The sequence below is a fragment of the Rhinatrema bivittatum genome, chromosome 4, assembly GCF_901001135.1.
Source record: "Rhinatrema bivittatum chromosome 4, aRhiBiv1.1, whole genome shotgun sequence".
Lineage (NCBI taxonomy): Eukaryota > Metazoa > Chordata > Amphibia > Gymnophiona > Rhinatrematidae > Rhinatrema > Rhinatrema bivittatum.
The window spans coordinates 191,345,236-191,371,696 of NC_042618.1; the positions used below are offsets into that span (position 1 = coordinate 191,345,236).

Genomic DNA, 26,461 nt, shown 5'->3' on the forward strand with positions numbered 1-26,461 from the left:
GAGACTTTGTTAAATGTTTGTACAGCCATGCCCATAGCCAGTTTAAGGGTATTAGGCGCCCTCCATCCCATCACACCTTCCTCACATACAGTTAAAATTTATGCATTTATAATAACATTTTACATGAAAAAGGATGTTTAAAGCACAGTCTTCTGAGGTAAAAAAAAATCACTTAACAATATGCTGTGGTACCAATCGCAAAAAAGCAAGACACACTTGGAACGTATATAGTAAATTCCGTTTTGGGCATTTTGGGGCATGGGGAGAGGGAGTGGAGAGGAGAGGAGACAGAGAGCACCTTTGGGGTCACACACATAGTAGTCAACTATTTATTAGAGATGTGAATCGTTTTTTGACGATTTAAAAAAATCATTGATATTTTTTAAATCATCAAAAATCGTTAGAGGGAGCGATACAATACAAATTCCCCCGATTTATTGTCAAAAATCATTAAATCGGGCACGGGAATTATTTGGGGGGAGGGCGAGAAAACCGGCACACCAAAACAACCCCTAAACCCACCTCGACCCTTTAAAACCAATCCCTTACCCTCCCCCACCCTCCCGAACCCCCCCAAAATGTTAAATTACCTGGTGGTCCAGTGAGGGGGGGGTCCTGGCACGATCTCCCGCTGTCGGGCCATCGGCGCCATTTTGGCTGCCACTAATATAAATGGCGCCGATGGCCCGATAAAAAAAAACCCCCACCTGACCCTTTAAAACCGACCCCCTTAGCCTCCCCCACCCTCCTGACCCCCTCCAAAACCTTTAAAAATTACCTGGTGGTCCAGGGGGGGGCGCGGGGAGCGATCTCCCGCTCTCGGGCCCTCGGCTGCCACTCATAAAGATGGCGCCAATGGCCCTTTGCCCTTACCATGTGACAGGGTATCCGTGCCATTGACCGGTCCCTGTCACATGGTAGGAGCACTGGATGGCTTTAAAGATGGCGCCGGCCATCCAGTGCTCCTACCATGTGACAGGAGCCGGCCAATGGCACGGATACCCTGTCACATGGTAAGGGCAAAGGGCCATCGGCGCCATTTTTTTTTAGCGCAGCTGATGGCTTGGGAATGGGAGATCGCTCCCCGCGGCCCCCCTGGACCACCAGGTATGTGTAAAAGGTTTTGGGGGGGGTCGGGAGAGTGGGGGAGGCTAAGGGGGTAATTTTAAAGGGTCGGGGTGTGGTTTTTTTTTATCGGCGCGGGCCTCACTAAAAAAAATTTGTGATATGAATTGGAATCGGAACCGATCCCAATTCACATCTCTAATGATCAGATTCCCTCCCCCCCCCCAGCCGAACCCGATCGTTAAAACGATCGGGCACATGATTCACATCCCTGCTATTTATACTGCTATAGGAGGGCCAGCTAGTAACTCAAGGTGAGGTTTTGGTGGTGGTATAGGCTTTTGGGGCCAGTTTTACATGCAGAGTGAGACATACGGACAGTACAGTTCAGTATACCTCAGTGAAGATTTGACATCATTTGGAGTGAGAAAAGTCAAATAAAGATGAGATTTCTACAATGTTCCCTTGCCCTAGCTTGATGGACTCTCTACCAGGGTACTATCAAGCTAGGGCGAGAGGACTGAGGGGGGATATGATAGAGGTCTGCAAAATCAACAAAAAAATCAACAAAAAAAGCCTTTGCTCATGCCAACAGCAACTAACTACCTAACCCCGCCTCCAAAAAAAAACCCAACAAAATAAAACAATGACTGAAAAAAACAAGATCTAGAGCCTTCAGACCTTTGCAATGCACTCTCCTCCTACCTACAAGAAATCAGTGACTGCTTAATCTTGGGCACCAATTAAAAACATGGCTGTTTACCCAACAGAATGATGTCCTCTCTATCTTATCACCCTGATTAGCACTAATTAATCACAAAGAACCTGAAACAGTCAAAAGCTAGGAAGCAAAGAGACCTGAGAAATGTTATCTATGTAAACACCTATAATGTAATACCAACTATTTGCCTTATAATGTAATGCCTAATTTTTTAAATCTACTTCATTGTAAATTGTAATGCCCAGTAATGCCTTTTAATGTAATACTCCCAAATTTTGACCTAATCTACCTCATTGTACCCTGACTTGTAATGTTATGCCTTCTACCGCCCTTACTTTGACCTAACCTACCGCAGTGTAATCTGCTTTGAAGCAGTTGACCATCCGTGACAGGTGGAATAGAAATAGTAAATTAATGATTTTTACAAAATCAACCTGAGTAGAAAAAAACAAAACAAAACACACATTCTTCTCAACTGGTGTAGATCATAGAAGGGACTCTTCACCACAGAAGAAATACCAGGCTCCAGAGATACAGCCAGCCACATCACTTTCAACTCCCAGACTCCATCTTTCAATTGAATTACTACGCAATGATGATTAAAAGGGTATAGATGTTCACCTTCCCTTATGTACCCACAGAACCTCAGGTAATTAGGGGTGACAGTATGCCCAAAATGTGACTTAATGATCAGAGTTGTGCAAATAATTCAAGATCAAACTTGAATCGGCTGAATTTGATGGAATTCAACATTTTATTCCATAGTGGATTTGGAAAAAATACACTGCAAATCTCTCATCTCACCCTAGTGTGTTGGCTTTCTTCCTCCATCCCATCTGCTGTAGGCATAAACTGTCGATTGTTCCTCATATTTTGAAATAAATTACAATATTAATAGATATAGTTCATGAAATTCAAGATGTCCCTCCATCTTTCTTTCCTCTGTCACTTTACTCCTCCCTATCCTGTCTCTTATCACACCATCCTTCAACCTCAACCTCTCTCTCCTAACATCTCACTTATCTCTCCTTCCCTCCTCATACACTTCACCACTGTTCAGGTGGAAATAGTGGTAGTGATGGTTATAATGAGGGAGATTCATTGTCTCAGCAGCCACTAGTGAGAAAAGGCAATTGAGGTGAGTGTGGGACATCTCCACATCATAACTCCCCTGGTTGAAGATCCAAGGAGACACCTGGTTCATTACTTTCTCATTGATTTTCTTCATTTACTGATATTTAATTGTGTGTGGAGGAATTCTATTATTTTTTTGGAATATCTCCAGGTCACTATTGAAGCCTGTGAAGAATATAAAACTATGAAATAAAAGAATACCTCAATGACCTCTTTTCAATGTTTCTTTCCTTAGCATGACATATTCTGAATTTTAAGATGCATTTTCAAGGACAAAGGCCCACAATCTTGAAAACTCAAATATTCTTTGCTTTTCCCTCCTTTTGTAACAACTGTTTGATATCTGATTCTTTGAATGAACGGTGAACCATTTTGTTAGCTAGTGAGGACCAAGCTGGTCAATGCAGGAATCCTTAACTAGGAATTTCAGAAACCATACCTGAAAGTATCTGAACTGGAATCCTCTGTCTCTTTGTCTGAAGAAGTACCAGGAGATGGCAGTACCAACAATTAATAAGACTGCTATGACCACCGCTGCTATCACAGCTCCTGTAATCCTCTGAGGGGGTTTCACTACATTTATCACCTGCAAAACATGGAACCAGGTTATATCCATTTCATGCCATGCTTGGTTACATAGGCACAGGCAGCAGTTCTCAGGAGGGTCGTCTGTATTCAGAGTGAAAACTGTTGCCAATCTTTTTCATTTGGTTTTGTACAGCGCATTTCATTGGCGAATTAAGACATAACCAGCACTTTCTTTCAGGAAGGAAGGTTTTCCAAAACTTTTTAAATGGATAAACAGTTGCTGAAAAATACCTTCCCCTCTCGCTGTACGTAAAAGTACAAAAGTACCTGCATTTTGGTACTTCTACCTGTAGCAAAATAAAAATAGCAAGGTTAAGTTGGAGGAGGGAATTGCATTTCAGAGCTCTGCAGGTACTTTGCACCTGCTTCAAAGTACCTGAACACATTGTCCCTGTGTTTCCTCACCGTCATGAATTTTCCAAGTGAGCTTTGAAAGTGAGCTTGGTGGCACAGCAAGCTATTTAAAAATGACGCCACATGTCTCCTATGTCATAACATTTCATCTTGTGAGCCACAGCACGGGCAGGCAACCTAAGGCCCATGGGCCAAACCTACCTCATAAGGACCCTTTGATCCAGCTGACCATTGTTTAAAATTATTCAATTGACTAAATAGATTTTTTGGCCCATTACTCCACAGCTCTCCCTTCCCATGTCTTTATCAAAGACCTGACACTGTGGACCTTTGATGATAACAGGACAGCTGTGGAGCTAAGATGTTCTGGTTGCTCTCTCTACAACAAGGGGGGAGCCAGCTGTGCAGGTAGATATAGAGGAGGAAGGGGGAGCAAGCTGCCACTCTGCGAAAAAAAAAAAAAAAGCTGCCACCATGTAGCTGATGCCTGGCTGGAGAACAGATGGAGAAAGGAAGGTCTTTGGAGGTGGGGGGGCGGGAGAGATGCTGGCATCTAGCTGGTGAGAGTACAGGAGTTATGGAGAGGAGGAAGATATTGGGATTTGTCTGGGGAGAGAGTGCCAGAATCAGGAAGGGGGATACTAAAGTCTACCTGGAGTGGAGTCCTGGGATCTGGTTGGGGAGAGTGCTAGGGCCAAGGGGGATCTTGGGGTCTGGCTGGGGGAGAATGCAGGCGTGAGGAAGAGGAGAGTGATACTGTGGTCTAGCTGGGGAGGGAGGGGAGGGGGATACTGGAGTCTGGCTGGGGAGTGTGCTGGCTTCAGCATTTTTTTCTATTATACTCTCAGGCTACATAATAAATTGCTAAAATTCTGCTGAGCATAACAGACATTCAAAGTTTTAGTGTTTAATTATGTAGCCTGGGAGTAAAAGTTGTTCTGTCCTTTCCCGGGGCAACAGCCCGATCAGAGCTCCAAGGAGACACACACACCTCCTGCCCCCTGCTCCATAACTGGCGCGAGCGAGAGCCACAAATGTGGTCCTGTGTAAACAAATGTTTGCTCGCCCTTGCCACAGCACAGCAATGGATAGCTAGATATCTGTATATTTTATTTACACTTAATCTAACATGCTCAATTGCAAGGTAAAAACTACATTTTACACAGCCATAGGGGAATTGTAATGGCTCAGGTGGGGAGAGTGGTGGCAGAGCTTTCAGGTCCAAGAGCCTGCAAGCCGAGCCGATTTCGAAAGGGAAAGCCCCTGTGGAGTTTCTTTTTGAAGGTCCTTCCCTGGCAGGGCCTGCAGATGCAAACTGTAAATACCTTGCTGGTCCAGTCCCCAGGGACACCCCTTTTCCCTGCAAATTGCAGGGAGAGCAATTTTTAAGGAGTCCTTCTTGGTACAATGCTTCACCATCAGATTTTCAAAGGGAAACCCCGAGGGACTGAAAATGTTCCCCTTCCCCATAGTGTTTCTGCCCTGGTGCTTTTACTACAACAGGAAGAAGACAAATCTAACTAGATAAACGACGCTTGACCGACGTGCCGCAAATGCGCAGTAGAGAGCAGCTCTACTGCGCATGTGCGGGCGAGCACGTCGGTCTTAGGCAGCATAAAAAAAAAAACAAAACATGGCGGCGGCGGCGGTAGCGGGCGGCGGCGGCAGCAGCGGGCAGCGGCAGCGGGCGGCGGCGGCAGCGGCCAGTAGCGAGGGAGGGAGGAGAGAGAGAGAGGGAGGGACGGACTGAGAGGGAGGGACGGACTGAGTGGGAGGGAGGGAGGGAGTGGGAGGGATGGAGAGAGAGAGTGGGAGGGAGGGACTGAGTGAGAGGGAGGGACTGAGTGGGAGGGAGGGAGGGATTGAGTGAGGGGGAGGACTGAGTGGGAGGGAGGGACTGAGTGAGAGGGACTGAGGGAGGGACTGAGTGAGAGGGAGGGAGGGAGGAGTGGGTGAGTGTGTGGGAGGGAGGTAGGGGGTGGGGAAGAGTGAGGGGAGAGTGAGAATGAGGGAGAGGTGAGAGTCAGGGATGTGAGTAAGTGGAAGGGGGAGAGGGAGAATGAGGGAGAGGTGAGAGACAGGGCCGCAGCAGCGAAGACGGGCGGCAGCAGTGAGGGAGGAGAGAGAGAGGGAGGGACTGACTGAGAGAGAGGGAGTGGGACTGAGTGAGAGGGAGGGAGTGGGACTGAGTGAGAGGGAGGGAGGGAGTGGGACTGAGTGAGAGGGGGGAGGGAGGGAGTGAGACTGAGTGAGAGGGAGTGAGTGGGACTGAGTGAGGGGGGGAGGGAGTGAGTGGGACTGAGGGAGGGAGTGGGACTGGGAGGGAGGGAGGGAGTGGGACTGAGGGAGAGGAGGGAGGGAGTGGGACTGAATGAGAGTGAGTGGGACTGAGTGTGAGTGAGAGGGAGGGAGAGAGGGGGGAGGGAGTGAGTGAGACTGAGTGGGAGGGAGGGACTGAGTGAGAGGAGAGGGAGGGTGGGGAGGAGTGGGTGAGTGTGAGGGAGGGAGGTAGGGGGTGGTGAAGAGTGAGGGGAGAGAGAATGAGGGGGAGGTGAGAGACAGAGGGATGTAGCCCGTTTTAACGGGCTTAACGGCTTGTCTGTTATAAAGCAAGTCAGGGTCCACTACCCACCCAACCAAACAACACATGGAGTAAAAGTCCAAACCAACATTGTTGTGCTCAGCTCTAAGGTTGGAAAGTACTGGGATAGGAGAATAAAATGAGTCAGAAGTGCTCATACAGAAATGCAAGAGGAAATAAATGATTGTAAATGTGATATAAATAAATGATTATGACGATGATGATTGTGTAAAGCAGATTAAACCTGTTGGAGGTTGGGGCAGACAACAATGACAAACGTTTGCAAGCAGTGAAGCTGCCTTTGTTGTATTTAAAAAGATTTCTAGACTATGTTCCTGGTCAAAAATTGACCACCTAAAGCAGTTTGCAGAATAAAATTCTCCAAACCAGCAACAGATAAACACAAGACAGTCCTTTTATGCCTAAACCACAATGGTACTGATTTTATTTCAGTACAGAGCGGATTGATACAAGGTGAAACAGCTTTAACTAGAAGAGTGGAAAACTTAGAGAACGTTGTGAGATATCTAAACTTAAGAGTCTTAAATTTTCCAAAGTGCAAAATGATCTCGCTGAGGGAACAATTTAGAAGTTATTTACAAGAAATATTACAAATATTACAAATTTCAATAGAAGTATTGCCACAGATTTCTAAAGAGTATTTTCTTCCACAAGTTAAGATGGAAGGAGAAAATCAACAGGTCCCTACAGTAAATGCTTCTATGCCAATATCTTTGAATTTATCAGAGTTCCTGGGAACTTCTTCAGCGGCTCAAGTAGAGAAAAGGTAAACTTTGTATTGTCTTCTGATCGGGACAATATTTTGAAATTATTTCTTCGTAATAGGAATACTCCCTATTTGGGCCAAAAAGTCTGGATGTATCCAAAGTAACACAGCAATGACGGAAGACATTTCTAGCACTTTGTTTACATGCACGACAGATGGGTGCTCAGATAGTTATACGATTTCCATGTAAATGTATTATGAAGATAAATGGCGCCAGATATATATTTTTTTATGATCCCTCCCAGTTAGGGTCGTTTTTTGTATTCTCACCAACTGATTCAAGCAACCACTCAAGTCTCAGAAGTCGGAGATTAATTATAGATCTGCATCCTCTCCTCTTTCCTTTATTATTTGTATGTTGTAAATTTGCTCTATAGAAGGATATCCTCTCCCCACTTTATTGTAACTTCAGGATATGGAATGATGTTTGGTAATATTTTGTTGATGGAAAATTTTTCTTTCCATGATGTACCTGATATTTTCTGGGGCATGCTATTGCTGTCTGTAATTGTGAAAATTTATAAATAAAAAATAAAAAAAAACCCAAAAATACAATGGTACTGTCCATATTACTAACGTTATTCATATCGAAATGATTCTTTATTCTCTACTGAATAATGAATTTGTGGAACGAACAGATCTTTTCATTAAGCTTTTTAGGAAGTTTCTGTGAAATCTTTGGGCTAGATTTTAAAAGCCCTGTGCGCATAAATCCTGCTGGATTTACGCGTGCAGGGCACTCGCGTGCCGGCGTGCCTATTTTGCATAGGCCGCCAGCCCGCGCAAAGCCCCGGGATGCGCGTAAGTCCCGGGGCTTCGTAAAAGGGGCGGGAGGGGTGTGTCCGGGGTCAGGGAGCGGTCCGTAGCGGGTCCGGGGACGTGGCGATGGTTTGGGGGCGGGCTGGGAGGGCGGTCCTGAGTCCCCCCGCACTGCGGCCTGTGCCGGGGGATGCCGAGGCGGCGCGCGTAAGTTACGCCTGCTTCAAGCAGGCGTAACTTGCACAACAAAAGGTAGGGGGGGGATTTAGATAGGGCTGGGGGGGGGTGGGGTAGATAGGGGAATGGAAGGGAAGGTGGGGCGACGTGGAAGGAAAGTTCCCTCCGAGGCCGCTCCGATTTCAGAGCGGCCTTGGAGGGAACGGAGGCAGGCTGCGTGGCTCGGCGCGCGCAGGCTGCCAATTTTGCGCAGACTTGCGCGCGCCAACCCCGGATTTTATAAGATACGTGCGGCTACGCGCGTATCTTATAAAATCCGGCGTACTTTTTTAAGATCTACCTCTTTGTGCGCTGATGAAGGCACAATCCACATCGAAACTTAGAAATGACAGCAGAAAAGGACCAAATGATCCACCCAATCTGCCCAGCAAGCTTATGCCAGCATCTGCTGCACTGTCATGCATATTTATTGTGGACATCCTGAAAACCAGACCTGTTTGCGACTCTTGAGGACCAGAGTTGTCCACCCCTGGTTGGAGTTACAGAAATATTTTTGATTGCCACCCCAGCATTCTTTTTGTGGAACAAGCAGACTGGGGTTACACTTTCTATTATATTGCCCCTATTCTTCCTTTTTTATCTTCCACATAGTGTCTATGTAGAGTATGCATCACACCAATCAAGCGCTGTATAAATCCAAAGAAATCGAGAAGTGGCTGCCACAGGGATGGGGGTTAAATGAAGAGGTTATTTATCAGTACAACCCCTAATCCTAGAAAATCATCATATAACATGCAATGACTAGGTTCTCTGGAATGTCAGTGTTATGATAAAGCTTTCATCCTGATTCTTGTGGGATCCCTACACACATTCAAGATGAAGTGGGGACAGCAAAAGGTGAGCTGTTCACCAAAAGACAGCACTAGAAGGGAGCCCTTTCCGTCAGTGTGTTAAGCAGTAATGGCCTTCAACTCCTATAACACCATCATGAAATGGACACCTGATAGTTTATTAATATATATTTAAAGTGGTCCTCTTTTCATTCAGAATGTGACATTTAAAAAATGCTTTCCTTCCTATTCCCACTGATGGTTTGTTTACTATTTGCAGGAGGCAAAGTGATGTGTGGGGACCTGCCTCTGTCCTGCAGCACAGTTCATGAACTTCCTCTAGTCCTACAGGTTATCACTGCATAAAAACAATGCACTTCCCGGGTGCTGCTTCCTATTCTTTTCCCCTCCCTGTCCCCTTTAATTAATCTTTTACATCAAATGAGGGAGGGGCATTTTAGACGAGAGGGGAATTTAAATAAACAAATTATTGGCAAGCATTAATCTTCAGAGTTTTTGGACATAAATCAAAAACATACAAATACAAAGAAAAAAAAACAACTTACAGGCTCTAAGGGTGCAGTCAAAGGTCCTTCTATAGCATGAATAATTCCATTAAATGACAGAATGTCCCATTCAATAATCATCTTATTATTAACCAGCCTGGAAGCCTGTGTATAAAAAATAACCATGTTCTAAACAGAAATATTCTTTACAAGGCACAGTTTATAATGGTGATAACTAAAATTTAATTAGAAAGGACCAGAGAACTATGATCCTCATAGCTCCCATCTGACCGAAAGAGATTTAGTTTCCATTTCTTTGGGATTTGTCAGTAAGGAAACCATTCAAGTTGAGAATTTCTTCAACTGATTACGCAGAGAGGCCGATGCAATAAAGTGCGCTCAGCCTAATGCACAGGTCAACGTGCGGTTGGACGCATGTTTTGGACACGCTAGGCTAACACCCAATGCGATAAGGGGATTAGCACATCCATGTTGCATGTCCAAACAACTGTGTAGCTGATAGCAATTATCACATGTAAATTCCATGTAGATGAGGCTATTAGCTATTACCCCCTCATTCAGTAAATCCCCAGGCACCCAACCACACTCTTTACCACGGCAAATTTAACGCCAGCCCCGGAGCTGGTATTAAGTCATTCTGCGAGTCCAGGGCTCATGAGAAATTAAAAGAATCACAGAGAACAGTAGATCTATTGCTTTTAGTGATTAATAATCAAGAATTCATGTAATGAATCGATTACAAAAAAAAAATTTCTGGATGCACAATATACTTGCTCCAGGCTGATTTCGCCCCATGCTATTGCGTGTGTATATTGTGCATCAAGAATTTTTTTTTTTTTTTTTTAAATTGGTCCATTACATTAAATTCTTTATTGAGCACCCATAGCAATTGTATTGAGTGCCTGTAGCAAGCAGCCATGATGCCTGGGCACCTGATGCTTTTGAGTGCTAGGAACACACAATTTATCCCTAGCACATCCTTTTACCGCACCAGCTCATTTTAATATAACATCGGGCACCCAGGAGAGGTGGCTGTGCACATTAGGGGCTCAATACGAGCGCCTGTTTTACTGTACATCTTATTGCATCAGCCCCAGAGCCAGGGAACATTGCTCCACCCCAACTTTCAATCTGGTCCTGACAACTTGGATGTTGAGTGGGATGGTAAAAGGGTCCATCGGTTCCTCCAAAAGAGGAGTCTAAAATCCTGTCTTCTAGAAAGGGGACCAGCAGAAGATCTTATAGTTTTAAATGGAGGTGGTTTGTTATCTGGTGCTAGTGCAATGCCCTAGATCCCTTCTGTTAACAACCACAAAAACTACTTGAATACCTTCTACATGTTCCAATCTGATCTAAAATCCAACTCTTAGCATTCACCTTTGTGCAACTGGCAGTTATCATCAACATATAGAAGGAGACACAATTTCTGTACAGCCTGTAGTTCTCAGACTGGTGTGGGTTTGCTTCAATTGAAGCATCCCATTAAGACTCCTGCAGTGAAATGGGACCTCAGAGTGGTTCTTATCTAGCATGAAAACCCCCTTTCAGGGAATCTGATTGAGATTTATAAAGTCATGAGTGGTGTGGCACAAGTTAATAGAGAATGTTTATTTACCCTTTCAGATAGTAGTACTATTACTAGGGGCCACTCCATGAAACTAACAGATTTATAACACATTTAAGAGAGAATTTTTTCAGTAGGCGCCCAATTAATTTGTGGAATTTGTTGCCAGAGGATGTGGATAAGGCTAGTAGCATAGCTGGGTTTAAAAAAGGTTCAGACAAGTTTTCAAACAGATCAGGTAAACTCGGGGATTGCCATCTCTTGCTTCTGGGTAGGGCCATCAGGGAATAGATCTTCCCATCAGTATCTGCTGGGTACTTTCAAATGACTTGGATTGGCCACTTTTAGAGACAGGATGCCTCTTCTTTGTATCTTGTGAGCTAAAGCATCTGACTTGGAAGGTTGCATTTTTTGGTGCAGTCACTTCAGACGTTTTAGTCAATGAACTCCAGGCCCTAGTGATTTATCCACTTAATCTACATTTCATCATAAAAGGGTGGTGCCTGGCTCCATCTCAGTCAATTTTCCCACCCAAATTTTTCCCTACACACATAACCATTAAGAAGAAAAGCCCTTCGTTCTCTGGATTGCAAGAAAGATGTTGCCTTCTACCTCAAGCAGACTGAAGCCCATAGAAAGTTCACCCAACTTTTATTTCTTTTGACCTCAATGGAATTGCAATAGCAGTGGCAAAATGCACCGTTATCTAATTAGGAAGTAGACTGTATCTTCTTCTGTTATGCCCAAGCAGGCTTGACCTTACAGGGAATGTAAGACCCAGGGCAGCATCTGTTACTCATTTATTACCTCTGGTGAGGAGATTTGCAAGACTGTAACATGGAGTTCAGTCCACTCACTCACATCCCATTATTGTTTGGACATGGCCTCCAGTGGAATAGTAAGTTTGGATTCTTCCCCACAGTCTCTTTGAGGGGAGAGCCTAATTTCATCCCTCCTCCTAAGGCCCATTTTATAATTTTGAACTGCCTTTCCTGTTGGTGAAATAAAAACAAAAATGTTTTCACCTGTTCTTCTTTTCCCCTTTTTGTTGAAGACAGCCTTTAGTTAGTGAGTTCCACTCGTTTGACTTCATGAACCTACTTATCTTCCGAGAAAGAGAAGTAGTTTACCTGTAACAGGTTTTCCCTGAAGAGAGCAGTTAAGCAGTCACACAATCCCACCAGCCTCCCCTTCAGAGTTGTTCTTCCCTAGTCATGGGAACTACTGCATATGGGAGGTGAAAGGCTTTTACCTTTTCCAGAACGTTCTGAAAGAGTCGGTCTATTCAGTGCCAAGGGAGATCATGTATGACTGATCTGCTGTCTTCAGAGAACACGTTACAGATAAGTAACTTCACTTTATGGGACTTATTTACTAAGCTGCACTAATGAGTTTGCTAGAAATATGCATGGAATTTGCATGTTCTGCATGTTATTTCCTGGCCCATAAATCTGGTGCAATGTGGGTATGCTAATGAGCTGCATCAAATGTAAATGCATACAAAACAGCTCATTAGTATGGCAAGGAGTAGCATAGACAGTAAAAACTATTCAAGAGGAGTAGCTAGCTTTCCCTCAAGAACATTTGCAGGCTAACATGTTTACTGATGCTCCCAAGGTGCCATGTTTTAAAGGGGCTTAGTTAAAGCCCCACCACCCCCATCTGAAAATCTATGGTGATCTGTAAGCAACTTCCCTGACTGCCCCCAAACCCTCACCCAGGTTATAAATTCCAAATTAGGCCAATTAGCTGCTGCATCCTTGTTCTGAAGCCCAGCTTCTTTTGAACTCCTACCCCTCAGACTCTCGGCAAGCTTACCATAAAATACTTGGCGGCCTAGTTTTGAAATAGAAGCGATCCCCACCACTCCTGCCCCATCAGCAGCCATCTTTCACAACAGCATTGGCTGACATTAGGAACAATTTTGCCTCTCACATGTGGACCAAAGGAATGGCCGAGATCAACTGGTGCCATTTTGAAAGATGGCTGCCAGCTGGACAGGAATGAGTGGAGATCACTGCTGCCCCCACTGGATCACCAGGGATTTTACTGTAAGCATGCAGAGGATGTAGGAGGTGGGATTTTTCGAAGGGGTGGCTGATTTTTTTGTAAATGATGTGGGGAGTCGGGGGGGGGGGGGGGGAAGATGAGAGGCTTTGGTCAGTGTGGGGACTCGGAGGGAGTTGTTATGAACCACCAGGTATTTTTGGACAGAGAGGTGGGTGAGAGGAGGGCTTTCTTGCTGTCCCTTTAAAACAGGACAGCTCCGGGATGAGGGCCTGCCATCACATGTTGCCATGGTTGGAAACACATGGAAAATCACCACAGGATTTACCCAAACTGCAATACTCAGGTACCACAGTTTAGGAAATCCCACAGAAAATAAGTCATGATAAAATAGTGCAAAAATATATTATTTTACCACAGTTTAGTAAATAGGCTCCTCTATGTGCCATTCTACTCACCGGAGATCGAGCGCAATAAACAGAGGCACAGTCTGCAATGGAAAGGTTGTATCCCAATCTGGAGGGCAGAACTCTTCCATCAGTTAAATTTAAAGAGTAGAGGGGGGTGTCAGTCATAGAAACATGATGCTCAAGATCCCTCCAGGTCAGAGTCTGAGAAACAAATCAGCACATGAAATGCAAGCTTATTTTCTAATCATACCAATAAAGTCTTTAGTAAAAGGGAGGACACTTGCATAAATGATTTACTAAGTTAATATGCAAAATTTCCAGAATCCCGTCTCCTCCCCCTTCCAGTATTGCTTCTGGCTCAGGTTTTTTGCTCTTGTAATACGATTCTCCTCTGCAATCCTGACTGTCTGACCTCTCTTTTCCTTTCTGTTTTGTTTGCTATACTTGCTTCTGTTCCCTCGTTCTTTCCGTGGACTCCTTTTCCCTCACGTCTGCTGTGCCTGGCCTGGGGCTGTATTGCCCTGCACCAGTGCAGGGGAAGTTTGGAAGCAGTCTCAGTTGCTTTGCAATCTCTCTCCTCTGGTTATTCGTTTAGCTCCTGATGGCGTACAGGATCAACTGTTAGTGGTGTCTAGGAGTATTCTCTGCTGCCAAACAGAAGTAAATCCACCGGCATGTGGCTATTCATTGACTGGTGGCATCCAGCCATAGAGTTTTGAGAACTTTAAAAACCATCAGTGAATGGTTCAGGTACTGGGCAGGCAGGGATTGAGACTCACTATTGGGTAATGTACGGGCATGAGGATATCCTATATTTCATTACATGGACTGCTGGGGAAAGCATAGGAGAAGCAGGAGGAGGCTGTTCTTTCTGGTCTTAAATAAATCTTAGATAAAACCATAGGGATATTTTTATGGCAGGAAGAACTCTGGATCCTTTTCCAAGTTTATAAACTCAGTTTTGCTGACCTTCAAATCTCTTGCTCTCTTTTTTACTTAACCCTGCATCGTGCCTCCCTGTTGCTAAAGAGAATGCTGTTCCTAATTGTTCCTTTGCAGAGGGGAAAAAAAACCCCTAAAATCCATTTCAGGTTTTCCAACTATTTCTCCAGGCTCTAAATGTTTTTTTTCCTATTGCTATGAAATTCCTACAATTGCATTCCTTTCCTTAAAATGAAAGCAGGTGCACGCATGTTATAAAATCGGGGGTTGGCGCATGCAAGGGGTGCACCCTTGTGCATTCTGTGTGCACCGATGCCCGCAGCCTTCCTCAGTTCCCTCCCAGTCCGCTTCAATTTTGGGAGGGAACTTCCCAACCCCCTACACTAACCTACCTTCCCCTTCCCCTAACCTACCTGCCCCCTAGCCCTAACCTAGCCCCCCTCAAAACTTTATCTTACCTTTTGCACCTGCCTCAGGGCAGGCGCAGGTTGCGCGCACCGGCACCCTGACAGCACGCGATCTCCCGGCACAGTGGCAAATGGCCGCTGTGCTGAGGGCCTCTAGCCACGCCCTGCCCCCCAGACCACCCCTCCCCGCCCCTTTCCCGAAGCCCCAGGACTTACACCCATCCCGGGGCTTTACGCACGTAAACCTTTTAAAATCTGGCCCTAAATATATATACATTGGAGATATTGCTCTCTTTTTGAAGGTTATAAGTATGTGATGATTGTTAGGTTAAGTATTTATCACTCACAGTTTGTTACTGAGTTGATAAGAAGAATAAATTTCTGTTTTTAAGTATACATGGTGAGATACTAAGGGGTAGATTTCAAAAAACTGCGCGATCGCGTACTTTTGTTTGCGCAGCAGGCGCAAACAAAAGTACGCTGGATTTTATAAGATACGCGCGTAGCCGCGCGTATCTTCTAAAATCCTGGATCGGCGCGCGCGCAAGGCTGCCGATTTTGGGCAGCCGGCACGCACCGAGCCGCGCAGCCAGCCTCCGTTCCCGCTCCGAAATCGGAGCGGCCTCGGAGGGAACTCTCTTTCGCCCTCCCCTCACCTTCCCCTCCCTTCCTCTACCTAACCCACCCTCCCGTCCCTATCTAAACCCCCCCCCTACCTTTATCCATGGATTTACGCCTCCCGGAGGGAGACGTAAATCCACGCGCGCCAGCGGGCTGCTGGCGCGCCGAGACCCGACCCAGGGGCGGTTCCGGAGGGCGCGGCCACACTCCCGGAACGCCACCGGGCCGGCGCCACGCCCCGGGCCCGCCCCCAAATGCCGTGCCACGCCCCCAAACGCGGTGTCACTCGGCGATGCCCCCGACACGCCCCTTTTCAGAAACCCCGGGACTTATGCGAGTCCCGGGGTTCTGCGCGCGCCAGCGGCCTATGGAAAATAGGCGCGCCGGCGCGCAAGGCCCTGCTCACGTAAATCCGGGCGAATTTACGCGAGCAGGGCTTTTAAATTCCGCCCGTAAGGTTATAAAAGTTATGGGGTGGATTTTAAAAGGTCCGCGCGTGCCGGCGAGCCTATTTTGCATAGGCCGCCGGCGCGCGTAAGTCCCGGGGCTTTCGAAAAGGGGAGGGAGGGGGCGTGTCCAGGGCGTGGTACCGGCCCGGGGGCGTGGTCGAGGCCTCCGGACCAGCCCCCGGGACTGGAGGACGGAGTGGGGCTGCTGGCGACGCGCGCAAAGGTAAGGGGGGGGGGGTTTAGATAGGGCCGGGGGGGTGGGTTAGGTAGGGGAAGGGAGGGGAAGGTGGGGGGAGGGCGAAGAAAAGTTCCCTCCGAGGCCACTCCGATTTCGGAGCGGCCTCGGAGGGAACATGCAGCTCGCGCTGGGCTCAGCGCGCGCAAGTTGCACAAATGTGCACCCCCTTGTGTGCGCCGACCCTGGATTTTATAAGATACGCGCGGCTACTGCCATAACCACATCCTCTGGCAATGAATTCCTGAGCTTAATTGTGTTGAGTGAAAAATAATTTCTCCAATTTGTTTTAAATGAGCTACTTGCTAGCTTCATGGAGTGCCCCCTAGTCCTTCTATTATCTGAGGGAGTAAATAACCAATTTACATTTACCTGTTCAAGTCCTTCATTCCCTTCTCCATGGCCAGGGTGCAAGGGTCTTTAGCGCACCAATGTAACACCGCATCCCCCAAACCCACCCTGAGTTGAAAGTACCCCTCTTACAGTGGTAGATATATATATAGTGTCATATTCTCTCTCTCTCTTTAAGAACATTAAAAAACTGGCTTTCTCCTTGTGTGAGCATATGCGTATAAAAGCTGCTAAAGCCCTGGTGGCGCGGGACATTTACTCAAGCTCCTCTTAAGATCAAACGCGCAGAAGGGGTATTTTAAATCATATGCACGTATGTGTGCGCACGATATAAAATTGCAGAGTATCTCTGCTCGCATGCTGTGCATCTATGAGCACACGTGCGTTCTCTTTAAAATTAGTCAGCAAGACAGTAACTTTTAAGCAGGTGCACGCATTTGCTTCCTTGCATCCAGAGAAGCGTCGATTTTATAACATATGCGCATATATGCACTCATGTTATAAAAAGCCTCAATGCGCGTACATGTGCGCACAATTTTAAATGGACATGCACAAATGCTGCTTCTACTACATAAGTGAGAGAATTTTATAAGGTACGTGTGCCAACACCATAGGTAGTTTTCCCAGTTTGTTCCCAGTTCACCCAGCTAAGGGATAAGCCTTCCCAACCCCCTTAGTTTAATAGTCTCCTTTTCCCCCTGTTAACACCAACCCCACTGATTAGTCTAGATTTTTTTTATTTTATTACTTACATGCCATCCATGGCAGTAGTAAAGTTACACGTCAGGGGACCCGGGTGCATGCCTGTGCACATAAATATTTATATGAACATCTCTTGGCCTTCCCCTGGCATGCCCATGCCCTGCCCCTTTTTCAAAACTTTTGACTTGTGCGCGCAGCGGGAGATACGCACGTCGCTAGGCGACATAAAATTTTCTCGGCGCACAGCGGCCCAACTTGTGCGTGTATCTCCCAGTTTGGGCGTGCGCAGGGTTTTTTTAAAATCCACCTGTAAAAGTGGAGAGGTAAACTCAATGCTATCATCTACATCCTCCTCCCTAAGGGGTAGCTTTTCAGAACTTACAAGCGTGCGTCCACATGCGCGCGCTACCCGGCACGCACCCATGGATGCGCGATTTTATAACATGCCTGCGCCACATCGGGGCCTTCCCCAGTTCCCTTCTAATCCACTCCAATTAAGGAGGGGACTGGGAGGGAACTTCCCAACCCCCTAGCCTAACCTCCCTTCCCCTATCCTGCCCTCCCCCTATCCCTATCCTAACTAGCCTGATTTTTTTTTATCTCACCTTGCCGGTGTGCGATCCCCCGGCAAGACAGCAAATGGCTGCTGTGCCGGGCGCCTATAGCCCCGCCCCCGGACCACCCTGCCCCCCCCCCCCCCCCGGACCGCCCTTTTTTCAAGTCTCAGGATTTACACGCGTCCCGGGGGTTTACACGCATGGCCGGGTCATTTGAAAATTGGCCCAGCGTGTGTAAGGCCGGGCTTTTATGTGCGCCGAGGTTTGAAAATCCACCCCAGTAGTTTCTATTGTCCCAACACATGTTCTCAATGTGTAGGGGGAGTTATCTTCCGTTATGTTAAATATCAAAGAACTGTGCCCTGGCCAGTGAGCTATTACTTTAATCATCCTTTCTGCGCTTTAGGTTGTCCCTTAGGATGTATTTTAACAAGGCATATGTTTTAGAAGGATCTGCCACTATGTCCATCTCCACAAACGTTAGTGCATTTGGGAGTGACTTCTGGGAATGCTATCTGTTCTTCATCTCCCTCTCTGCTGTCCTTTGAGATAGGGGTAGAAGCAGTAACTGGGTGCATGGCAGTAAAATGTTTGTCACTGCCGCACTCTGTGCACTTAGGGGTAGATTTTTAAAGTTATGCGTGGGTGTAGATTTGTTCGCGCAACCCGGCGCGGACAAATCTCCACCTGATTTTATAACATTCGTGTGCTGCCGTGTATATGTTATAAAATCCAGGGTTGGCGCGCGCAAGGGGGTGCACAAATGTGCAACCTGTGCGCGCAGAGTTGAGCAGCCTGCCTCCATCCCCTCCGAGGCCTCTCCGAATCGGAGCGGCCTTAGAGGGAACTTTTTTTCCAGCCTCCCCCACCTTCCCCTACCTAACCCACCCCCCAGCCCTAACTAAATCCCCCCTCTACCTTTGTGCAGAAAATCGGGCAGGCGTAACTTGCGTGCACTGGCGGGCTGCCGGTGCGCCATTCCCCAGCCCGGGGGCTGGTTCGGAGGCCTCGGTCATGCCCCCGGAATGCCCCGGGCTGGCGCCATGCCCACGGCCCCGCCCCCGGAACGCCCCCGAATGCCGCGCCGCCCCCGACACGCCCCAACACGCCCCCCAAGCAAAGCCCAGGGACTTACGCGCGATTTGGGGCTTTGCACGTGCCGGCGGCCTATGCAACATAGGCGCGCCGGCATGCAGGGCTTTTAAAATCTGCCCCTTAATGGCTACCTTATAGTCTTTAGAGGGATTTGAGAACAGCTTCTGAAGCAAATTCCCCCATTCTTTGAGCAAACTTTTACATTAACGTTTCTTTAGAGGCAGGCTTGGATTTGTCAAAGGACACACTAGGCCTGTGCCTAGAGTGGCAAAAATCTAGGGGCTGCAGACTGGCTGAAGAATTGTTGCTTCTGGCAGAAAACGCCTCTCTGCTTCCTTATCTAGCTGAAAGGAACAGGAAGGGGGTGAAACTGGAGCAGATAGCAAAGGGGGATCATTTTGGGGAGGTTATTGGGGGGGATGTGAGGAGAGGGCTGAGGGATTGCCTGGGATGCGTGTGTCTGTGTGTGAGAAGGAAGAGGCAGAATGTTTGTGAGAGTGAGCGAGAAAGAAGAGATTGGTGCTGGATGTATGTGTGAGAGGTTAGAGAGGGGATGCAAGGGAGAACAGGATCAGAGCACAATAGGGACACCTTCCTTCTTTGGAACTTCTCCCAGATCCTGGAGAACCCTCCAACACCAAATCCCTGATCCCCCTCTTACCTCTTTCTCTCATCCCAGTTCCCCCTGTCCTCATATCTGGGAACTTTGGAGTTGTGGTCACCTGAGATTGCAGTTGACTGGAAGGGGGCAGGGTTCTGCATTGGCTTTTTCTCTTCCACCGCCACCACTTTTCCCCCTCCAGGGATGACCCCGGCATTCTTTCCCTCCCTCTCTCCCTGACCTCCAGCACTTGCTTTGCACTCATCCTTTATAAGTCAAAGCTTCCTGACTTCTGCAGCCTCACTTTGCCCTCAGCTGAATGAGTCCTGGAGTCACAGCTGCAGACTGAGTTGTCTGTTTGCAGGTGGCTCCTCCCCAATTATTCCCCATATGCTGTCTGTACTGTCTCTCCAGACTCACTCCTCTCCTCCTGTTCCCTTGTAGGCTTTCTGAAGAGGAGCAGCTGGAGCCCTAAACAGAGAGACCAGGAGCTTTTTATTGTTTCCCCCTGATGATCCTGCAATTAATACAATTTTTCTTTCTGAGATTCCAGATGAAATTGGGAGAATTCCTAGGTATGCCTTTACTCAGTTCTCATTCCCTCTCACTTCTCCAATCCCCAGTCCTCTCATTCCTTTCCCCCATCTTTTGTCCTCTCACCCTCTCCTCTTCCCATCTGCAAGATCGTCTTCCTGTGCTAATATTTCAGTCCCTTTTCCTTGTGTAATAAAAAGAAAATAACTACAGACACAAGCAAGGTTGGAAAAATAATTTATAATGTAATATAATAAATGGAAATATTTGTAAAGTGTTTCAGCATTTTCTCATTTTTGTTGCTGAGAGACTGTGCACCTTAGATCTCCCTGTTGTCTGACCTTTGTGGAGGGAAGGGTTGGTAGGGCAATAGTACAGACAATGTCCAGGGTTGGCAAAATTCTAAATCCAAAACTGTGTAGAGGGTGAGGTTCTTTGTGCCAAGGACATTGTCTGGATCTTCAACTTTCTTGTTTATGGCAGTAGGAAGGGTGGAAGGTGTAGATGCCATGGATGAAACTTCTGTTTTGTGCAACAGCCACAGGGGTTTTTTGGTTGTTTTTTTTTGTTATCACACCTTTTAGTTGGCCATTCATCCCAGGGATAGCTTGGGCTGGTCACATCTGATACATCTAACATAAAACTTGGATCATTTCCCATTACTGCTAAGTCCTGGATGAACCTGGAGAAAACTGTGAAAGGTGGAAAAGTAACTTTATTGTCCATTTTATGTCTTGAAACACCCATATTTCCTGCAGGCTGTATGGCAATTTCTTCAAGATTGACTTTATTCCATAGGCAGTGTCTAGATAGCTGAGACCTGGAAGATATGGGTCAGTTTTAGCTGCCTTGCATTCAAATAGTAGATCTCCAAACTCTTACAGCTTGTGATGATCTTTGTTTGAGATGTTTGGAAAAATCTCAGTCCTCTTGAAGAGAGTATTCTCAATAGGTTCTGGGCTACCATAGCATTGTTCAAGTCTTTGCCATATTACAGTCAGGCCCACTGAGAGATTAATTATATGCGCTGACCTTAATCTCTTTATACATTCTCCATTTCACCAACAGGTTAATCTCCTCGATTGGGGTAATGTTTAGTTCTTGGATGATGCCTTTTTAATATAGGTTTTCATGCTCTGTAGTTTTCTGGGTGGACCTCAAACTTAGTGAGACCCATATTGACAAGCTCAGGAAAAATCATGTATTTAGCAAAATCTCATATGCCCATGTTTTCAGTCTGGATATGCTGAAATACTTGTGGGATATACTTACAAGTTTCAAGTCTTTGGTCATCACCTGGCATATCAGTTTTGAATATTAAGGTAAGGTGAGTTTGGCCAGGTGCATTCTAGTCATGTGACAGGCATGCATCAGGTACCCTTGGTGGAGGCAAGGTTGCAGTTACATCATGACCCCAGTTCATGTGGGAGCAGTTGAATGTGGGCAGGAAGTAGTGTGTATCTCTTGCAGACAAACCTGGATCTGAAGCTAGTGGTAGTACATCCATGGTAGGGTGCATTAAGCTGGTTCTCTGTCAAGGGAGATATTTGTTTCATGGTAAGACTATACTGCTTCAACATCTAACACATTCCATCATATTGAGAGGGCAAGTTGGAGTTCCTAGTGGAATAGCTTAGTACATAGTATCTTGTATGCTGGGCTGGATCATCTGAAGCAATTTGACTAATTTGCTTCTCCTTGCCATCCTGCCCCATAGCTATTTCAAGGATCTCAGTCTGAGCCTTGGCTGCAGCTGCTTCTTTTTCTTGCTTTAACACTTGTAGGTTAGCTTCTAACTCAGCTTTTTTATGTGCTGCAGTGGCAGCAGCAATCTGCTCCTCCTCCTTCATTCTAGCTTCTAATTGCTTTAAGGCTGCTTCTTTCCTGCTATAAGATGCACATACCTGTGCAGTTTCTGCTTCAGCACATCCTCTGCTGGTGGCTGTGCTTGTTGAAGATAGTGAATTCAAACCTAATTTTAAGGATTTTGTGGTGCATCTTGAGTACCTAGAGCACTGCCATGCAGTTTTTTTGAACATTCCATTTGAGATTCTACTTCTGCTACAATCTCTTTGACCAAACTGTTTTGTCCCTGATCAATGGTTTGCTGAAGAGCTCATTCCTGCAAGCTCTCGTCTGAATTGATCCATGTTAGGAAACGAAGATAGTCTTATGAAAGGAAATGGTAGCTTCCATAAGCAGACCTAAACTGACTGGCAGCTTGTTTAATTGCTGTGCTTTTAATATTACACATATCACACTGAGTCTTTTTCCAGGCATTCCCAATTTCTCATGATACTGGTCTCTGATAATTTCATAGTTTTCTCTGTCCTTCTGTGTGGGAATCACAGCCTGCTTAGCCCTTCCACTTTCCTGAATTTGCAGAGGTGGGATTTTAGCCTCTGTGGTTTCTGGAGACCGGGTAGTGCTGTCTGTGGGCTTAGGTTCTGCAATGATGCACTGCTTATGAGTCTGTAGCATTGGTAACAAAGGTATATCTGGAGCTTGCGTACCACTCCTGGATTTGACTGTATGACCGAAGCATAACCGTAAGGAAAGGCCTGGCTGTAAAGATGTAGCCACAGGAGTGAATCTGCTGAGGGAGTCACAAGGATACTGCTTCTTTATTAACCCTATGGTTTAAACCTCTTTTTTACTATTCTGTCTCTGCTGCAGGTTTCCTATGCACAACTTAAAAAGATAACTTAACTCAGTCTTTACTTCACAGACAGAGGAGGACACTGCTTCAACTTTATTAACAGGCTAAAGAACCATGAGTCTAACTGTGCATATATTGGAGATAACAACCACCAGAGCAGTATAGTCCACTTTAAATAAAGACAGGTAAAATGAGGATTATTTTGCAGGGTTGGCTACATTATCTGCAGAACCACACAGCCTGACCAGAGCATATGGAACACATACAAGGAAAAAGCATTTAGGAACACCTGCTTCCAAGTCAGAGGTTAACTCCTTAGAGCCAGCTGCACTGAATATAGCTGAAGAAAGAAACTAAAAGAAGCTAAAAACTTTTTTTTATTTTTACAGGCTTATGCAGATCCATGAATAGTAGTATATAAAGCCAGATGATGTGATTATTGTATTCCGTGTTTATTGTTTTGTTATTCTGATTATATGATTTTCTTGAGTTTGTTTTGATTGTTATCCACATTGCACATATTGGATTTGCAAGCTCTAAGATTTTAAAATAAATAAATAAATTGGCAGTAAACGTGCAGGCTGACCAACAGTTGGCAGTATAACAGTAAACAAAGAAACTTTCAGGTCCATCCAATACAGTGCACTCAGCTGAGCACACTGTTTAACCTGTGGTTGGCCGTGGGTTTTGGACGCGTGCCCACAAACCCTTATTCTATAAGGGGATTAGCGTGTCCAAAACGCATGTTCAACCTCCCGCAAAACTAATAGCATTCATCACATGCAAATGCATGTTGATGAGGCTATTAGCTATTCTCCCCGATCCAAAAAAAAAAAAAATGTGCGCCAGACCTGCACATTTTTAACCTCAGAAATTAATGCCTGCCCAGAGTAGGCGTTAATTTCTGAGCAGCCCAAAAAAATGTACAGAAAAGCAGAAAATACTGCTTTTCTGAACTTCCTCCGACTTAATATTGTGGTAATATTAAGTTGTAGGAACAAAAAGGAGAGAATGTAAAAAAAAATATTATTTTTTAAAAGTGTGTTGGTGGTCAGGTTAGGAAAAGAGACGCTCATAAAATTGAGCACACATTTGTCCCTAGCACCTCCTTGGCAGTGTGACCCCTCATTTAAATATTCGATCACGCACCCAAGAGAGGTGGCTGGACGCGCATTAGGAAAGTGGGCGCTTAACATTGAGCACCCGTTTTCTGTGCCAATTTATTGGATCTGCCTGACTTTACAGAATTGTTGACTTCTATGGTAAGAAAGAGTAGCAATCGCTACATTTACAATGTTGGGCTACCCAAGGTATCACAAGCGTGCAAAAATAAACTATTAGCCTCTCCCATTCCTTACCACATTCTCTTCAAAGCCAGAGTCCACCGGTACAAAGAGGATTTTATAGGATGTTTCGCTGGACAAAAAGTTGAAAAATTCATTCCCTTGTTCTGTGGTATTGGCATAATCCAACAACATCTGGGGGAAGACAGGGGAATAGATAGAAACTAATTAATGTCCTCAGATTTAATGTTTCTCAAGCTGTACAAGAGCCCAAAGATAAGGCGCTGTAAGGAGCTGAGATGCTGATTGCTAACCAACTGTTTCTTTCTCCTTTCATGAGACAAAAGACAGAAATATAATGCACAGCAACTTAGCAATCCTATATTTTATATGCATTATGAAATCATCTGGCTTTGAAGATTATACTCCCTGCTTCATCAGACCTCAGACTGCACCACAAGGTACTTTGCGCGTCTTATAGGATATTCCTACGGATTTTAAAGAATATCTCAGTGTACTATTTTAGAGACAGATCAGGTTATGGAAGAAAATCGTTGGCCATTAAAACTAAAAGGCGGACAGCTTCTCCCAAAATCATGTTTTCATCTCTGGTGCAGTAATGTCCTGATTAGTACAGGGGTAATTCTCAAAGGGACATCTGCATGTTGAACACTATTTTACACACAGAAGTGGCCTTGTATAAAACTGCCCACCCCACGTGCACATAATCTTACGCAAGTCTTCATGTGGAAGCATTCCTTGGGGACAGAGCTACGGAGGGGCTTAAACGTACATGCATACCATATCAATCTGGCAGTATGCACTTATGTTTTCAGGGAATTTTGTCTGCACCAAACAGCAAGTTTCATTTGTGCAGGTTAGATGCAGTGGTTTAATTTTCTAAGCAGATTTATGCAAATCCTCTTTGAAAACTGGAGTAACTTAGGTGCGTACTTGCATTTCCAAATCAGTCTGCTTTTGTCGGAGAACCTTCTGTGGAAGCGCTATGCTGCACTTCTGTATTATTGTATGCAGGTATTCATTCTTGATTGGACTCCAACCCCAGAGCTGACTTCACTACCAGGTGCAGAGTGTGTGCAAAACATCGAATGTTCTGAAAGTGCCCGTCGGATATTGCCTTTACCATGTTTGCACCATTGTCTGTGACAAAGAACCCTGCCTGAAGATTCCTGTCTCACCGGTGTGCTGCCAGCCCGCCAGCATCTGTCTGATGCATGCTAGAATATTGACTGAGGTATGGGCGTCATCTGTCAGGTGGGTGTGCAGTAAAGCCCACCTCCACCCTGATACTTGTTCATTCATAGAGCTGCTGCCTGCCCCTGCCTCAGCCAGGTCCCACCAGTGTGCTGGCAGGGAGAGGTAAGAGTGTGCAGCATTCATGGCGGTCCAGATGAAATGCACACTCCCCTCTGCCTTAGCTAGCAGCGCTTGGATGCGACTGCGATACTGGTTGTACAGGCTGGGAATAACCTTTTCTGCTAAATGTGGTTCTGGAGGGGACTTTGTAATTTGGAACTAAGACCTTCGGCAAATGCTTGAAACCCACATTCTCCACTATCTGCAAGGGCTGGTCATCAAGGGCAATCATTTCCCCAGTGCTCCTGGTTACAAATTTTGAGGCTGCCTGCCTCCTACCCCAGGATAGCGTTACTGAACACCACCCCATTTCCTCCTTGGTGGGTTGTCGCTTCTGCCACATGTCAGGGGGCTATTGGCCTGCCACCTGACTGCTAGAAGGGGCTGAGGGCGTGAGGTGACTCTGCTCCTTTTCAACCACTTTATGCTGCCTGGATAAAGGGGTCCCCTGACTGGTACTGCCACCATCCCCAGATGGCAGTACTGTTGGGTGTTGCCTCTTCATATGATGCATCATGCCAACATTAGTTAGATGTCCCATTTGCTTGCCTCTGCTAATTGCCCTGGCACAGTAATTACACTGAGCAAAACGCGGGTCCTCCATCACTTTAAAGTGGCTCCAGAACGCAGATTTCTTTTGTGATCCCTTCTTTATAGCCTTCGGGGTGGATGCTGGCAGTGGAGCTGAAGTAGTGGGTGCATCCTGAGAAGCAATGCCAGGGACATCAGTCACACTCTGTGCCTGCGCTGACTGCTCTTCCTCCTCCTCATCATCAGTTTCATCTCTCCCCTGCAGCACTGAAGTGGAGGCTAAGACAGGACTAACTAATCCTCCTAAACCTTCTTCAGTTATTATTTCTTCAATTTCTGATGATGAGAATCCCACGCAAGATGAGTCTTCATCAGAATCAGAAACAAACAGTGCCTGTGCTACATTTTCAATGCTAAGTCGAGTCTGCTCTAGCACTGCTGCTTTTGAGCTAACCATTTTGTCTTGCATGACTCAGCCTCCCCTTCCCTCACTTCCAAAACTACAGGGTCAGAAACAGGTGGTGGCGATGCATCATCTTTAAATTTCATGGATGGAACTGCCTGCCCCTCCAGAGATTTTAGATTGGAACAGGTCCCTTTAACTTTAATGGGG

The 26,461-nt window shown here is 46.0% G+C and overlaps 1 protein-coding gene across 1 annotated transcript in view; it reads right to left on the minus strand.

Annotated features, from left to right (window-relative positions):
• The window catches only part of STAB1 (stabilin 1), a 335,521-nt gene that overhangs the window by 10,934 nt on the left and 298,126 nt on the right, over window positions 1-26,461 (minus strand). The window contains exons 64-67 of the mRNA XM_029599456.1: window positions 24,016-24,135; window positions 13,553-13,705; window positions 9,563-9,667; window positions 3,360-3,506 (exon numbers count right to left, since the gene is read on the minus strand). Coding sequence (XP_029455316.1) covers window positions 3,360-3,506; window positions 9,563-9,667; window positions 13,553-13,705; window positions 24,016-24,135 — 525 coding nt within the window. The remainder of the gene's footprint in view (window positions 1-3,359; window positions 3,507-9,562; window positions 9,668-13,552; window positions 13,706-24,015; window positions 24,136-26,461) is intronic.